Source organism: Solea solea, chromosome 10 (assembly GCF_958295425.1).
Source record: "Solea solea chromosome 10, fSolSol10.1, whole genome shotgun sequence".
Classification (NCBI taxonomy): domain Eukaryota; kingdom Metazoa; phylum Chordata; class Actinopteri; order Pleuronectiformes; family Soleidae; genus Solea; species Solea solea.
In genome coordinates this window covers 11974042-11990986 of record NC_081143.1, presented here as the reverse complement: position 1 = coordinate 11990986, position 16945 = coordinate 11974042, and the positions used below count along the sequence as shown (strand labels likewise).

The 16945-nt window shown below is 42.1% G+C and overlaps 1 protein-coding gene across 3 annotated transcripts in view; it reads left to right on the top strand.

The window, feature by feature from the left end:
• sh3pxd2aa (SH3 and PX domains 2Aa) overlaps nucleotides 1-16945 on the top strand; it is a 96352-nt gene that overhangs the window by 12440 nt on the left and 66967 nt on the right. For all 3 annotated transcript variants that reach the window (XM_058640277.1, XM_058640278.1, XM_058640281.1), the window contains exon 2: nucleotides 105-185. In XM_058640277.1, the coding sequence (XP_058496260.1) occupies nucleotides 105-185 (81 nt within the window). The remainder of the gene's footprint in view (nucleotides 1-104; nucleotides 186-16945) is intronic.

The window sequence follows — 16945 nt, the reverse complement described above, 5'->3', positions numbered from 1 at the left end:
TGACAGTAGCTGGTGACACTGTCAAACCATCTCCAAACACAAGACAATGAGAGAGCTGGGAATATGACGTCCTCATGTTTTTTTTTGTGTTCTTCTCTCGGCAGGTATATCTCATCAATGTCACCTACTCTGACAACACATCTCACATCATCTACAGAAGATACAGCAAATTCTTTGACCTTCAGGTAAAATGTCCCATCACTCACTGACTCCCCTGCTGTGTGTGTGTGTGTAATGAAAAAACCTTAATGGTGATGTACCTTGAACATGTCATCCCTGTGAACCTGCAGCGCTGTTTCTTGCAGATGAATGTGTGCCACTCACAATTCCTCATTGCTGCCATGTCTGTGGCCATGTTCTCCACACCTCATCACCTCAGTGACTCAATGTGTGTGTTAGTAATTGTTTGTGTCCTATAGCCTTGCGGAGACGCAATGATGCACCGTGTCTCTCACTCTGTCTGTCTGTCTCTATCTCCACCCCTACTCCTTATATTCCTCTTTTTCTCTCATCTCTGCCTTGCCCTGAAAATGTCAGGCCGCAGGGAAGTGAACTGGACGTAGCACGAGCTACTGTGGGTCATAGATAGATTCTCCAGAGTTGGCTTCCCGCTGGTGAAGTCTTGAACCTGTTAAGCCCTGACCATTATTTTCAGAGAAAAACAGCACATACCCAAAGTAAATGAAGAACTGCGCCACAATATTAAGGTTCACATGTGTGTTCTTGGTCCCTAGGGACATCTAGGGATCGCAGAGAATGTATTACCAGTGACAGAGATGTTGTGTCTGTTACTATGCCTGAGTACATTTGACTTGACCAAAGGAGGGAAGTGAAATTCTATCCTTGCCTGTTTTTTGACAGACAACAACACCATGCACACATATATGCCATTGATCCCCTTCAGCAACTCCTGCACAAACGCCTGCACAAAGGTTTTACCACCAGGCGTGGACATTCAATCTGGCACAATTTGGCACAAGTGTGACCAAACGACAACAGCCCAATAAACAACAGTCAAATAGATCATTTGCCTCCAAATGGAGTGATTTTATTGTACTAATACTACCTGCACATTCAAAAAAAAGAGTCATTACTCAATTTGATGTCCCATCGCATGATACTCCAAAAAGCCGTTCCTCTCTGGAACCAGGCAAAGTGACACATTACACTTGGAGCAGTAAATGGGTGTCTTCATGTCCTTTATTTGTCCTCGTGATTTTGGAGAAGTTTGATCAACATAAGGATGGTCAACCCTCATCAGATCCATGACAGATGTGACGCTGATGCCGTCCTCCTTCTGTCCCCTCATTTTAACCTCGATAAACATCAACAAGTTGAAGGTGTAGGCAGTCGTATATCTGCCAGTACAAATATATTGTTGTCTTGTCTTTCATTTACTGCCTGAATCCAGTTCTGGCTTTGCTTGCCACCGTCCTCTCGTCAATTGTTATTTCCTGGTGCGGTTTGAAAAGAGGAGCTGGTTCAGAGATGCTTTTTTGAAGCAAAACAAAAGTTGACATTCTAAAAAAAGAGAGAAATCGAATGACGATGCTCAAACAATACATCGTGCAGCCCTAATTTACGATGATATAAACGATTGTTTTTGTTTTGTTTTACTATGTTTTTATAGAGGATGAATACTATGGTAGATTTTTCAGGGTTTTAAATACAGTCTCATATTAACTCTCATGTAAAGTTTCTCTTTTTTGGGACTTATTTTCAGAGTGAGGTGGGCTGCAGTGAAAACCCTCCTTTGTGTCTCTCTGGTTGACTGCTCCATACTGAGCGAATGTGTGAATGCATTGATGCCCCTCTCACCCTCGTTCCACTGCAAGCTGATACCAGATGTATGTTGCCCCTAGAGGTCTCTGGCTCACTGGTAAATATGAAAGGGCTGCAGTGAGAGATTTATAGGGGTCACGTCTCAATAGCAGCAGTGTGTAAGTCCAGCCAGAAATGATGCTTCGCTCTTTCTCAAAGGTTCCATTGAGAACCACTGGACACATGTCAAGTGGAAGCCCTCTCCTCAGCTGATCACATCCACATCCACACTCTGAAAACTCTGGGCCTGTGTTTTAGTCTGTGAGACTGTTGATTCTAAATGTCCACAGCTAAACGATGAGCTGTGGGCAAATCTCCATCAACACTTACTTTCACGTTCAGTCTTTAATCAAAAATCCTTGCTCTGACTATTCACTTTTGTTGTTTCTTCTACTGAAAAAAAGTTCAATTATATCTTAGGCACTTGGTTTCAGGATCAGAATCAGAATATTGTATTAATCCCTGTAGGGAACCTAGGAATAAGATTAAGAAAACCCATTAGATATATACCCTAATGTGAAATATAAACATGGCAAGACAGAGTATGTGCGTATGAAGTGATATGACCTAATAAAACTAGGTAATAAATAGAATATGTGAATGTTAAAATTGTAATGACGCTGTCAAACCCACGTGGTTTATACGAGCATTTGCCAAAGCAGCAGAGACACATCACACGTGGATTATTCAAGTATTTAGTTATCACAGAAGTGAAAGTTGGTGCATGACCAGTGAACCTGACATGTTATATATGCAATTATTTATTTATTTTAATGGAGTAATGTTGTGGCTGTTACGGCAATAGCAGATTATTATTAGTTAGTATTATAATTAATATTAAATAATGTATCGGACTATCAGCGAAAGAAAAACATGAATTCAAATACAATCCCCAAAACTATTGGCTATGATGTGGATACCGGCTGGACACAAAGAAGTGTTATTGCGCCAACCCAAATGTAGATTAATAAACAGTGAAATGAAGGTGAACTATGTCTTTTTCTGGACAGTGTGGACACATGTCTTCCTCCTAGATATTCAGCCTCTGTCTGGCATGTCTTGGCATGAAATCACTTCCCATTCAGGAGCGGCAAGATTGATTCTGTTAGCTTTGTGAGATGGTGCAGGGGAAAGGTCGCCGGACTCAGCCTGCGCTTCATTGAGTTGTCAAATAAAGTGGCTGTCACATGACCAAACCCTGGCAGAGTTTGACCACGAATGACTTCCGTTGTGAAAATCCCTCACTGGATTTGCCGAATGTCCCCTTTAAAGCGCACGGCAGTGTATCACCACTTCCACTTCACTGCTCTCGTCTTACCTTCAGTAGGTCTTTGATGTTTTCATTTGCAGTGTGACTCATGTGAGGAAAACTAACCCCTGGCAGCTTTTTAAAAACACACTAATCCTCACTTTCTGCTTCTATATGGGCTGAAAGTAAAGTCCTCTCTGCCTGTTTCTGATCGGGCACAATGTATGTGCTGATGCTGTGTGGTCTTGTTGTGTTTAGAGCAACCTGGAGCATCTCCTGTCCAAACATGAATGTGCTGCAGAGCTCTCAGCAGCCCTGCTAAGAGTGAAAGAGAGACATTTGTCCACTCTGAAACACTGGGAGAGCACTTAAACAAACCTTTTGTGCAAAATAACAACTGGAGACCGTGTTGTCCTAGAAGAACAAACTGTCTTCCTGGAAACATTCTTGTGTCAAAGGTAGAGGGGCCTCAGATGTTCCTTTGACTGACTTTGTTTTCAGTTCTGTCCCAGAAAAAAAAATGAGCTTGTGAGAGGCTGGAGTTCTGTCTTAAAATGATGTTTTTCTGCTGGAAAGTAAACCACTTCATACTGACAGCCAGTACTCTATTTACTCTTTTTTATGATATAAAGTTTTCATGTGTCACAAGACCGCGGTACATAAAACCAGAACGTGTTTGAGGGTGGGGGGGGGACCTTTTTACTGTTGCACCACCAAAATGCCGAAGCTGTAACTAAGCAGGGAAAAATGGACAGGTTGGACCTTGAAGGTTCCGAACCTGTCCGAACTTGTCTTCTGTTGTTTGAAAGTTTTTTGGGTTTAAAAAGACTGACATTCATCAAAAACAATAACGTTTTATACCATATTAAAAAATACAAGGATGTAAAACTGACAAAGAAAGTGTTACAGTACAAATAATATAAAACATAGTAGTGCTATTTAGTGGCTCTCTGTGGAAAAAAAGACATTTAAAACAGGGTTAGGGTTAGCCCTAACCCTAACCCTTTATAAGATTTGGTATTACTTGTATGTTGATTCAGTGTAATGAAAACAATTAGAATTAAAAATGTGTTAACATAACTTCATATTTCAAGTAATACAAGATGCAGCAAGTTAAAATCAAATGATTAAAGGTTAAATGGCTGTTTTAAAACAATATTCTGTCATTTCAGGTTGAGTAGAATAGAGCTTTATTGTCCACCAAGACTGAAATTTGTCTCTGGCTTACCAACATCAACACATACAGTATATACTGTAATGTAACTTAATTACACTGCCTGTGTTTGCAGTTTAGTTTTTCCTGTTTGTCCAGTAAAGAACATTTCTTCTTTACATCAGGCTGTGACTGCCGTGGGTTTGTCTCGGCCGGATGAGATCAACCGTTAATCCTGTCAGAGGTTATTTCTTAGAAGGGAGGAAACCAGGACAGGCAGATGAATATGTTCCTTCTTTCAAAAAAGACCTTCGTCTGAATGTTTAAATTAGAGTAAATTGGACTAGAGTGATTGTGTCCAGTAAGTCTTTGTGTCCTGTCTCATACTGTTTAATGAGGGCTTGCTTGTGTTGGTCTTGTGTCTGTATGACAACTAAATATGTTGTTTGTACATCTTTGATATAAGAATCCATTTTTAGTGCCTGGTCCTTGAAGCAGCAGCAGATGCTGTTGGTCTGGTTTTGCTTGTTGAATCAATCTTGGGTTCGATATTCAGATGCATTTTGAAGCAGCAAACACAAGCTTACATTCAGTGCAGGACATTTGACAGTAGCTGTGATCGAAGCACATACAGGGAAGTCGACTGAAGTGGGACTCGCTAACCTCTAAGTCGACTGATTTTATGGAAACATACGGTATGTGTGCAAATGTCTTTAAACCATTACATTTGCTGTTTTACCAATGACCAACTTTTCACCAACGTGTTTAGTTCCAAACGATAGCGAGGATAAGCGTCAATGGCGTTAATGTTAATAGAGTTAACCAGGTGTGCTGATCGCATGCTGGAGGTAGAAGCAGGAGAGAAAGGAGGAGTCAAGGCGGGGCATGTCACAAGGAATCCTTCTGCGTCAGGCTGGTATGTGCCAAACGTCCACTGTCCACTTTTAAAACCCATTTTTACTTTTTGGCTTTTGACACAGTTTAAGACGTTGGTTTTCTCTTTTTTTTATTGTTTTATAGTTGTTTTTATACGCTCTACAGTATCTTATTGTTTATTCTTATAAACAATATAAGTCTTTAGTCTTATGTTTTTATAATGTATTTGTTTTATTTCTCTCTCTGATGTACAGCACTTTGTTTCAGCTGTGGTTGTTTTTAAGGGTGTGTGTATGTGTGTGTGTGTGACAGCAGAGGCGCATGTTAATACCAGGTGTAAATGTGATGAAGCGATATCCGATCACAGAAAACACTGTAGTCTGTTGAAAGCCCAGTTGATCTCTTTCAGACGTGTGCAAAAATGCATGTTTTGTGAGTTAAACACTTATAGTTTCACATCATTCCAATTTAAATGATGATAATCACATCATTTGACAGACATAAAAACAACAGATCAGCTGGTGCCGGGAGACTTTTGTACAATACTATATGTCCAGAATGTAAAGCATTACTGGTGTGACATCCTCGAGGATACACGCTGACTAGCCCAGCCACAAGTTCTGCCTCCTTTGTCCTTGAGGTGTTCTGTGGACGTACTGTAAGTGAATGAGAGGGGCCCATTGTTTCAGGTGGAGGATAAAGGGCTGCTTTATTTTATTTATGTGTGGGTGAAAAGAGAGGGAAACAGACCTTTTAGTTCCTGCTGAGAGGCAGAGGAAGGACACCTACATGCCCAACACTGGACCTGTTCATTTCACTAACAATCGGTCACTTGACAGGACAAACCTATGGTGGATTGGAGGAATGCAAGGTTTCCCACAGAAGGGATCTGCAGAGTGGGCTTTAGAATGAAGAAAGAAAGCCTTTGGTTTAAGAAGCAAATTACAAGGACATTCTGATGTGTGCATTGTGATCTGTCTGTACGAGAACTAAGAATGGGTCCTATGAAGAGTAGATGAAGGTAAAGGAGCAAAACAACAGTCGCCCGGCTGAACTCAGCCAGCTCTGATGCCGTTTTGGCTCCAGAATCTCCTAAAAAAAGGGAACCAATCACAAACCCCCTGGTGCAACAGAGGCGGGCTTAACGCGCTGACGACAGAGAAGCGACGTCTAGCGGCTTTTCTATACATACAACGTGGCTTTTACCACATACGCCATTAGTCACGCCTCTTAAAAGTGGGAGGTGACCACAGCTTGTGATGAGACTGAGATGCTGTGTGGCATCAGCGAGGCTACGAGAGGCAGGTGTGGAAATGTAGCGGCGTAAAAGTATTTTTATAAATATGGCAAAACTATTTCAGTCAGTGAAGCATGAACACTGTGTTACTTTACATCAGTTGAAGAGATGTGGCGTATACTCTGGTGTACATTATAGTAAAGCCTCTCCGTGTGCCCTGTGTTCACACTGTAACCCGTAGATGTTTCTGACAGCATATGCAGTCTTATCTCTTATATCTCGCCCTCATATTTCTGTTCAAGTCAAGGTCTTGAGATGGGGGAGAGTCTATGAAAGAAATTCAAGGACTTTGTGCTCTTAAATCTTTGGCGACGATTCTGTATTAGAGAGGCGGCTCAAGGTTTTTCTTTTCTTTTCCATTACATTTCTAGCTCCAGCCTTTATTCACCGTCTAATAAATCACACTGCATGCTGTTACACCTCTGCTGTGTTTCTTGCGGACAAGGTCGTCCTTTCTGTGTGTCCGGATATAGTTGAGAGCAGAAGAGAGGTTTGCACTGTTTGAACGACGGAAGGACAGAATGCAATCAGCAGCACGTGACAGAGAAGGGAACATGAAACTGTGTGGAGTGAACACTGTGCACAGTTTTTATCCTCACATCTGACGGAAAGCCGGAATATTACTGAATATAAAAGAGGACATGGACATGAAAGCACTTCCACCTCTCTCTCTCTCTCTCTGTGTTCAGCAACAAATACTTCACGTGTCATTTTCGGCAATAACAGACATTAAAGCTCACATAGGCAAGATATTTTTTACTATTATTCATCAATTATTACTGAAATCAAGTGACCCGAGTGGTCAACTCACTACCTGCTGAGAGCGAGCGTTATGAGAAAAAGTGATGACCGCAAGCCTTCTGTGAAAAGGTCACTATTCCAACATTGATAACAACTGCTTACACTGCAAAGCAACCTAAAAACCTCAAAGGGAGCCACAGTAAACAGATAACACACACGTCCAAATGAGCAGAATCTTCAGAGATGGAGAGATGGCCCAGAGCCATCAGGTGTGCATGGTCACACGATTATTATTCCAGATTAATATAGGTGCACTGTAACAACTTTTAACGTATATTAAACTACTGGCAGCTACAGTATGTCAGTTATTCTTCTAAGGGTCGCCACGGCTTGTCAGTCGTCAGCTACCATCACATGCTCCCTATCCACATATTTGATTTAAGCGATTATTAACTGGACTTGGGACCGGCACTAGAAAACAGGCGACCACAAGTTCCCTTTTCATTAGTCAGTCAGTTAATAGTCCCGTCATTATTGTTAGTCATTTAATGAACACATGCTGCACAGTTCTCAGGGATGTAGCCCGTGCTTTTGTGTTTCCTGGATTCTCACGCTCTTCCATTCCAAACAAACAGAACGGCTGCTCCGCTTATCTACAGCAGTGCTCAGTCCAGACCACTCTGTGGCCTCGCATGGCCTCGCCTCTCTACAGCTCCAAGTTAATGAATAGTGATTGAGGAAACAGCAGTCTGACCGGGACACAGATACAGGATGATAAAAAAGGGACAGTTTTGCAGATAAGAGATGAGAATTCCCACAGGAATCCAGAGAAAAACCCAGGTGTCTCTCACCTCATGTTTCCATCAGTCTTTTGTTTGTTCCGAGAGGAAAATAAGATTGTTTATTTGCGATGCAGCTCATGAAATAAAATGCAGAAGAATCGTGAGATCATGTGCAAATAATAGTTCGATTTCACACTTTTTGGTTCACGCGTTCAAGTCTTTTCAGTGTTTTATAAAGAAGAAACAGTTGGTGAATGAGATCCATTGTCCTTCAATAACTTGACATCAGCTTATTTAAAATCACATCTTTCTTCTTCGTGTTTTCTGTCTGTGTCTTTCATGCCTTTAGAAATGTCGACCCACTTGTGTTCCCCCCCCGTGTCTCCTTTCCACTGCACACCCAGCCTCTCCTGAACTGCCCCCGGTGTGTCCAGGCCGTCAGTACGTCTAAATTAGGTCCTCCTTTAGCATTAGAACTGGGCACAGGTGAGAACTCTTCCTCTCCACCTCGCAGTGACCTGTAACTTTGGTGGCCTACTTACTTAACCCAAACTAAGGCAGCCGCTGTGTCAGCTGACCGTGTTCTTTTCCCTCGCACTGAGGCTGCAGCTGCTTGAAAGCAGAGCTGTGTTTCCGGGGCAGTAAATGCCACTGGAACATTGACTTATTGAGGTTATTAAAAAGAAAGAGATGTTAAACTTGAGGTCCAGAGCTGACAGAATGAAATGATTGCTGAGTGTTCGGTTCAATGTAATTGTTGTTAACCGTAATTCTTTTCTAATGACTTTCAGTCATTTCTTCTTCTTCTTCATTGGGCTTCTCCCACAGTGCGTCATCTGCCTCCATCTTGTCTTGTCTCTTGTATATGTTACATGCATACATCCATGCACCTTCTCTGTGCTCCTCCTCTTTTCCTCCTGCCCGGGCAGCTCCATCTTCAACATCCTTTGTCCAATATAATCACTCTCCCTCCTCTGCAGGTTACCAAACTCAACCTTGACTCTCTTACGTCATACATGTAGACCTTCACTTTCACTTTTGCTGCTCTCCGTCTGTCACACATCAGCCCTGACACTCATCTCCACCCACTCCACCCTGCCTTCACTCTCTTCTTCACCTCTCTTGAACTCTGTCCATTGACCCCATTGTTTTTAAAACTCATCCACGTTCTCTACCTCTGCTCCTCACATCTTCACCTGTGGGACTGTCATTCACACACAGATATTCTGCCTAATATTCTAATATTTTAATGAATGTGTGTGTGTGTGACTTCAACACCACTGCCTCCACTGGGAGCTGGAGAGAGCAAGACATTAAGGATTGTTCCGGTGCTCTGAAAACTCTGCATTTATAAGCCTACCAGGGTTCTCCTCCAGCGGGCAGGGATTTGCTCCGACATCAGCACAACTTTCACAGTTGGCAAATGGACTCACTAGTCTTTATTATGTTTCAGTGTGATACCACGGTGGGCCAATGAGGCAAGCAGTCAATTAAACCCCGTCCAATTAAAGCCAAAAATAGACATCAATTAGAGTGATACAGAAGTGGAAATGATAGCTTCTCTTACAACTTTGAACAGCACTTAGTCTTATGGTCCGCTTGCATTCATCTTGTAATCTCCTGCTCTTTGCCGCAGCACCAGGATACTGTGCATGGAAACTAGCTCGATGCATCTATCATTTCCCTTATTACTGAGTAAAGGCCTCTCCACACATTCTGTGGCTGCTGAGTGTTTGCATACATGTCCCAGTCACACATACACACATGCCCAGGGTTCCATTGACTGTATGGTATTTCACACATGCACGGATGATTGCAGTGCTCAAACAGCTAAATATGCTGTCCTTGTATACCTTATTACAGTGGTTGTCAAACTTTCTATACGGAGTCCCACTTTAGCAAATATTGAGCAACCATCATGACCGACGTTAAAGGCAACATAGACCGGAAGCTCCAATTAACGCTGCGTTTGTGTGTGTATCTGCGTCATTACCTCGTTTATGAAACCCTAAAGTTTCAGAACAAACAGTTCAGCCACTGCTGAGAAAATAGGGTTTTATTGTTTTCCTGGGCTCTGCGAAGCGGATCGGCACTTCCCTATGCTGATGATGTCATCAGAAAACCTCACCACTCCTCTCACCACCGTAGCGCCTCCTGGTGCGGGCACTAGTCCGGGCACATCCAGTTGCGTACATTCAACCGCAGAAGAAGAAGAACTACTCTCGTTGTAGCTGCTGAGATGCAGAGCATCCACCGTGCCAGAGGGGGAGCTGTGTATCTGAGAGCTGGCCTACCAATTACGTCACTTCCAGGTACCTGGCCAATCACAGGACAGTGGGAAAGCTCTCGTTGGCTGGCCAATCACAACACAGTCCATATTCTGGGGGTGTGGTTTTGGTCTGAAACAGCGCGACTGACGAGAGCGTCAGTGAGGAGATATTTCGATCGGCTCGTTTGCAGCGATTAGGAGGATTTTAACCATGAAAACAAGTTAATATATGTAAGTAGACCTCCATAACTAACATATATGTGCGATACAAGCATTCGATGTCACCTTTAAAGGTCGTGGGCGGTGCTGTGCCAATCTCAACTGACGTAGGGCGATAGGCGGGGTCACACCCTGGACTGTTAGGTCAATTTAGAGTGTCCAATTAACCTAATCACTATATTGCATATTTTTGGAAGCCGGAGAAGACCTCCATGCAGAAAGGCCCTTGATCTAACCGGGGGCTCAAACCCAGGTCATCTTGATGCACACCAACCGTGTGGCCCACTTTAAAATGCAATGGTGTAAAAAAAAAAAAAAAAGCTACAAAATTCAGGCACCAACATTTCCAAGGAGGCAAATTTATTCCTAATACGATCCTTTATTGTATTATTTATAGCTCTTCTTAGCCACAGCCAAACTGTACAGCAGGTTAGCCCCAGACCTGGCACTCAAACTTTCTCTTTTTCCCCGACAACTTCAAATCAAAAATGCTTCCTGGATTAAAAGTGACACTTAGTTTTGAACATTGTGGTGGTGACTATGAGGCAGTTTCTTGTGTGTGTGGAGGATGCTGCTGTCAGAGCACAGGTGCTCTCTCATCCTTCTCTTCTCCACACGTGCATCAGACACTAGCGTGAGTGAAAGTGAAGGGAGATGCAGTGAGAGATAAGGTGAGACTCAGTGTTGTTGTTTTTATATGCCACTCAATGCAACGGTCAAAAAACAAATGCCTCACACATTACTGTATACTCTAAAGTTTCATTCAGGCTTTTTAGATGTTAGCATATACAGATAATCTGAACTGAGTGTGATTGTCAAGCTGCTTTAGACTGAGATTTTGCTGTTCTAATATCAGCTTTGATAATGGAATTTATCGATGTACTGAGATTCTTACTTTGTGTGACTCTGAGGAGAGAGACTGTGTCGTGTTGCAGCCTTTAGACCCTGTTCATTTAAACAGTCAATAAAGGAATTGAGCTAAGAACAAAATCAAAATCACAGTTGGTTTGAGGGTACACATGTCCATAATTTTGAACATGAGCGCAGTGCAGGACGCAATCCAGACCAACTAAACTAATTAAACTTAACTCATTTCTACAGGTTTAAAGTTATTTAATGAAACAGCTTTTTTTTAAAGCAGTCAGACCAAAGATTATACCTGTAGGTGTCAGTAGGGTTGGTTACTGTGCTGTAACTAACTGTCGCTAGCCTTGTTGTATGTTATTTAGTAGGCAATTCTTTATTATTGTTAAATAACAAGAACAGCAATCATCCTGTCTTTAAAGCCAGTTGGTAACAAAGAAAATGACTGATCTATTTTAAAACTGCCCTGTATGGGTGATATGGTACAGTACATGAATTCATATGATTTAACAATTCAGTGTTAGTCATTTCAACTATGGACTTGAGACTTGACTGAGACAGATGTAGGTCTGATTTGGGCCATATTGACTCGTTTTGCCCATCATGCTTTATCAGGTTTATTTTCTGAAGAATCACCAGCGAAATGATGCTTGAATGTATATTTTCAGCAGATGAACCACCAATAGGAAATAATGTTAGTTGCAGCCTTAAAATGTAACCCCCTATACCACAACACTGAGAAGAAGCATTTATTTCGGTATAAAAACATCCGATAAGTATCACTCACCAGGCTACAAAAGCCACAGTGTATAAAAAGAAGAGAAAATTCAGATCCTGAGCCTGCAGAAAAAAGATCCCATGATATGAAGAGCTCTCTCATAGCCAAAGCTGGTCCCCAGAGCCTCGAGGCTAAGGCCACAGCAGCATCTGCAGCCTGAGACGGATGAGTGATGAATGAGTGACTGTGGAGTGGAAAAGTTACCACATCCCACCACCTGTTGTCTTATTGAAACAAAGGCCAGCCTGGTTTGCCACATGGGACAGAGAACCCCACTGTTGACAGAACTTTCCCACTTCACTCCCACACATGCCTCTCACTGCGTAAATCCAGACTCTCACATGTATATATTTATATATACATATATATATATATATATGTATATATATATATATATATATATATATATATATACATATATATATATATATGTATATATATATATATATATATATATACATATATATATATATATATATACATATATATATAAAATGGGGCAACTCTGGCCAGTGATTTGTCCCATGCCAGGCTGCTGGTTTATATTTAGAGGCACAACTGTGAGTAATTGTGGCTGGAAAGGAACGCCTTCCCCCCTCAAGCTCATCACAGACATCTGTCTCACTGAAACTGAACACTGCTGGCGTGTTCAGACTCCATTCATGTGCACCATTAGTTTCTACTGTCCTGCTGTCTTTAGGATCTAAGCTGATGGGGACAGCTATACAACAGATGGAGTCAATCGCTATGATTTTCTAATAGATTTGTGCATCATTTGTCCTACTTCCTGAAAGAAAAGAAGGGCCCAGAGACAGAAGCGGGGATTCATATTGTTTCCAGTGACAGTTGAAAGGAGACGGCGTGTGAACATCATGGAGACAAGATGTCGTATGTGTTTGGTTTATCCTTAACTTGACGTGTGTTTGTAGACACAAGTGCTACCAGAGCAGTGACCCTGGGCACAGACAGCTGAGTCCACAGCCTCACTCACTATCACCACGGTGCCGTGGAAAGGGTTCAGAGATCACCTGACTGCCTCGTCATGCTGTGCTGGTCACGGGTTTCTCCAGAGGTTCAGTGCATAAATGTTTATTTTCGGCCTCGTTCTGTTCCACTGCTGTGAAGCCTGGGTTCAACTCCCGAGTCACATGACCACTTACAGGAAGTGAGGCACCAGTTCACTGCAGAATAACAGTATGGCATCCCACAAGTTTATGCCAACTGACTCGCACAGCTCCATAAATGGAGGGTCTATTCTTAGCACATGTGCATGATATGAAGAAGTGGCTGCGGTCGGACTCGTTCTGAGCGCCGTTCCACACACATGAGCCCTGGCGGTCCCACTTCCAAATACATTATAACACACATAATGTGTATAAGAGATAGTACATTCATTTTGGTTTGGTTTAACCCGCATGAGATTACAAGACACCATCAATTTTTAAAGAAATACAAATAAAAAAACTTCCATTAATAAAAAAAAACAACTGCTGCTGGTTAGAGTCAGAGTTGTGGCTAATCTAAATGTATAAACTGCCAACTTCCTCTTTGTGAATCATCCATAATTACAAAGTCAGTACCTTTTTATTGTGACAATCACGTAATTCGTGATAATGTATGTCATGATAGTATCTAGTATGATGTGATCTAGGCACTAGTGGATTAGGACTAGGGTATTAAAGGGTAACTAAACCCCCTCTTCTGAGGAAAATGACTCCCAATGCCTTATTTTGAAAAAATACCAAGAAGTGGGCTGAGAGCTGGAGGAGGAGGGAGGGAGAGTGGGGAGCAGTGCAGGGTGCCTGGTCTGGTAGTGAAATCTGACACGGAGTTGAAGCCGTGTTAGTAGCTCAGCGAGACGAGTCTCTCAATCACTCACAGTTTGCTTCAAGCGGTGGAGAGAGAAACACAACGTAGCAACAGCTCTGGCATTTGCAAAAGGGGGAGGAGTCTGGGGCAACTAACCCTTGCACTTGTTGGACAATAGGGTGACACCAGCGTGTGCCAGTAAAGCAGTCGATGCAGTGGCTGGCTTTTGACCACAAAGGCAGTAAATGTATAATTTCAATACTTAGCTGCACCACACTGGTTTACTGGATTGTACTTCATGTTCTAGACCAAAAGGGCAACAGATTTCCCTGTTATGGGACAAATAAAGTAAAAGCAGTTGTTTTCAGTCTAACTGAATCATTAGAATCAGTTATGTAAAATGATAAGTTCAGTACTTCATCCATGACCGGAGAACAGACTCTGTCTGACACGGTCACTGGAATACTGAAATACAGTGGCAGGGTTTGTGATTTCGTAAATGTAATCTTTCTATTCATATTCATTCATATGAATTTGTGGATTTGAAGTTTTTAGTTGGTGGTCTAATGGAACTAATGACATTAAGAGGTTTTTTGAATGCATTTACCAGGGTCTTTGAATGCATCTTGTTAGCTGCACCTCTTACATTATTAGGGTTTTTGCCACCTGATTGTTTTGGTTTTGTTGGTGTTGTTCTGATTTGTCTTTTTTTCTACTCATTGTTCCTGGTACAGCGACCGTGCGTCTCAAAGTTATCATTATTATTATTTTACTTACTAATAGGTGATATCAGCAGTATTTTCTGTCAATTGTAACCGTGTGACATGTGCTATAGATTCTCATTTTGTCGATAATGTAATTCTCAGTGAAGGGCTGTTTTTTTGAACATTTGAATGTTTTGTCACATTTTGACAAAGAAAAGGACTTTTCTTCCTCTTGTTTATAACCATTGCTGTATTACATTCAACCACTGTTTACTATCAGTGTTTTAATCCAGCATTATAATCACCTTTTTCTTAGATTAAGAGTTAAATGTGTCAGATAATGTGAAAGTCACAGAGGAAAAACATGCGACATAACAATCTCTACTCTCTCCTACAGGAGGCAAAAAAGAGACAAAAGAACCTCATCTCCTAGATTTTTTTATTACCTTACTCCCAACACTTACTCCAGTGGTCCAGTGCTGCATAGCATCATCCAATCACGTCCCTTCACAACTCGTCTTCACACTCTCTCTGTGCTGGTTACCAAGGAGACAGTGAAGTGAAGTCTGGGAAGTGGAGCAATGGTTTGGCGAGAGTGTTTTTTCTTTCTCTTTTCTTTCTGATTTGACGTCCTGTGGATGGAGTGATACCACCTGGCCTGATGACTGTGTGTTAATCAGACTGCGAGTGAAGGCAGTGAAAAACAAGTGCTCAGCATTAAGTGTACGTTACGGAGTATGCGTGTATGTGATGGAGCAGTTCCCCACCTGCTCTCACCACCTTCTCTCTCTGTCATCCCATAATTCCTGGCGGGATGTGAGTGTGCTTAATCTGTCAGCAACAGCAGATAAAGTGTATATTTTAGTGCAGACTGGAGACTGTCTTTAATAATGAGCTGACCTTCATCCAAGTGGGCCGTTTGAGTCTCAGATGGTTGGTGTGTGTCTCCAACTGTGGGGTAAGGAAGCGTTACGTCATCGCAGAAGTCACGCTGTAAATTCAGCTTCTCTGCTTAAATCTTGCTTGTCAATCATCAGTCCACGCCTGTGTGTGTGTGTGTGTGTGTGTGTGTGTGTGTGTGTCGCAGAATGGGATGTAAATTCAGCAGATTTCTGGCCCATGTATCATGGGAGGGGATTCAAGCAGCTGGGCCTGCTCTAAGTTTTGTGCTGCAGCAGCAGTGGAAGTGATGGTGTCCATGCTGAAACCAAGCATCTTAAAGGGACAGCTCAGGTTTAGTGAAGTGTGTTTGTATGAAGTACTGACACACACACATACACACACACACAAAGCATGTGTGCATGTCCCCTGCTCTGAGAATCTGTCAGAGAGGCTGATTACTGTGAAATCTACAGGCATTTGCTGGCAGCGAGTAAGTCGCTATATTACATTTCACAGGATGCTTTAATCTAAACTACAGTAACAATTTAATGCTGTAATATTTATTGCAGCAGTTATGGCCTTGTAATTATATTTACAGAAATAATCACTCTCTGCAGGTCCTCTACTTTGCAGGTGATGGCCTAATGTGAAATGCATTTGCACTGAAGATGGTGTTCTTTGTGACTTTTTTCATGATTTACGGCCAAAAACATCTACTGTAAAAAGCTTTGTTACAGTTCAGGTAACAAAAGACTCATCTGATGAAATCTGTGTGATCAGTGATTTTACAACACAACATACATGAGACGTTGATCCGATTTTGTGACTTCAGTGGTGCAGGATCCATTCAAAAACTTCACTTTCCAGTTGGGGAATGCTTTCAGAACAAAATGGTGACCATGTCCTTAAGACATTGTACATTTAGTGCCTTGCACAGGGAAATGCACAATGCAGTCAACTACCTAAACAGCTACACTATCCCTTTAAAATAAAAAAGGTCAAAGTCAAAGATCGTTTTGATCCCTAGTCACAGCTGACATTGAATCTGGACCTGAAGTATCAACTCCTTCTCACTAGCTGCTTTCACACATGTCCCCATTCGGTGACATTTTCCTGAAATTGTCCGCATGAGAGTGCAAAAATGTCCATAAAGTTTTCTGCAGCTTCTCACTCTTTAGTCCGACTTCCGGGCTAATATTTGAGTGTTTACCATGTTTGTCCCTCGTATCCTGCCTCCTGTTTGCTCCAGCCAGGCTCCGCCCCCTCATCTGGATTCTCAGGGAGATTCTGCTGCTGTTGTGAACATGTCTGACCCCGATGACCTCTCCCACTGTGCTCCTTATATGTTTACTACAAACTCTCTCTCTCTCACTCTCTCTCTAAATGTCTCTAGTCGTGGAACCAGTTAAAACAATATATACAGGGCTTCAGTGAAAAGGTAGATGCAGTTTGACAGGTGGACAGAAAAGAACTGGATCTGGGGAGCAATGTGTCAGGATGA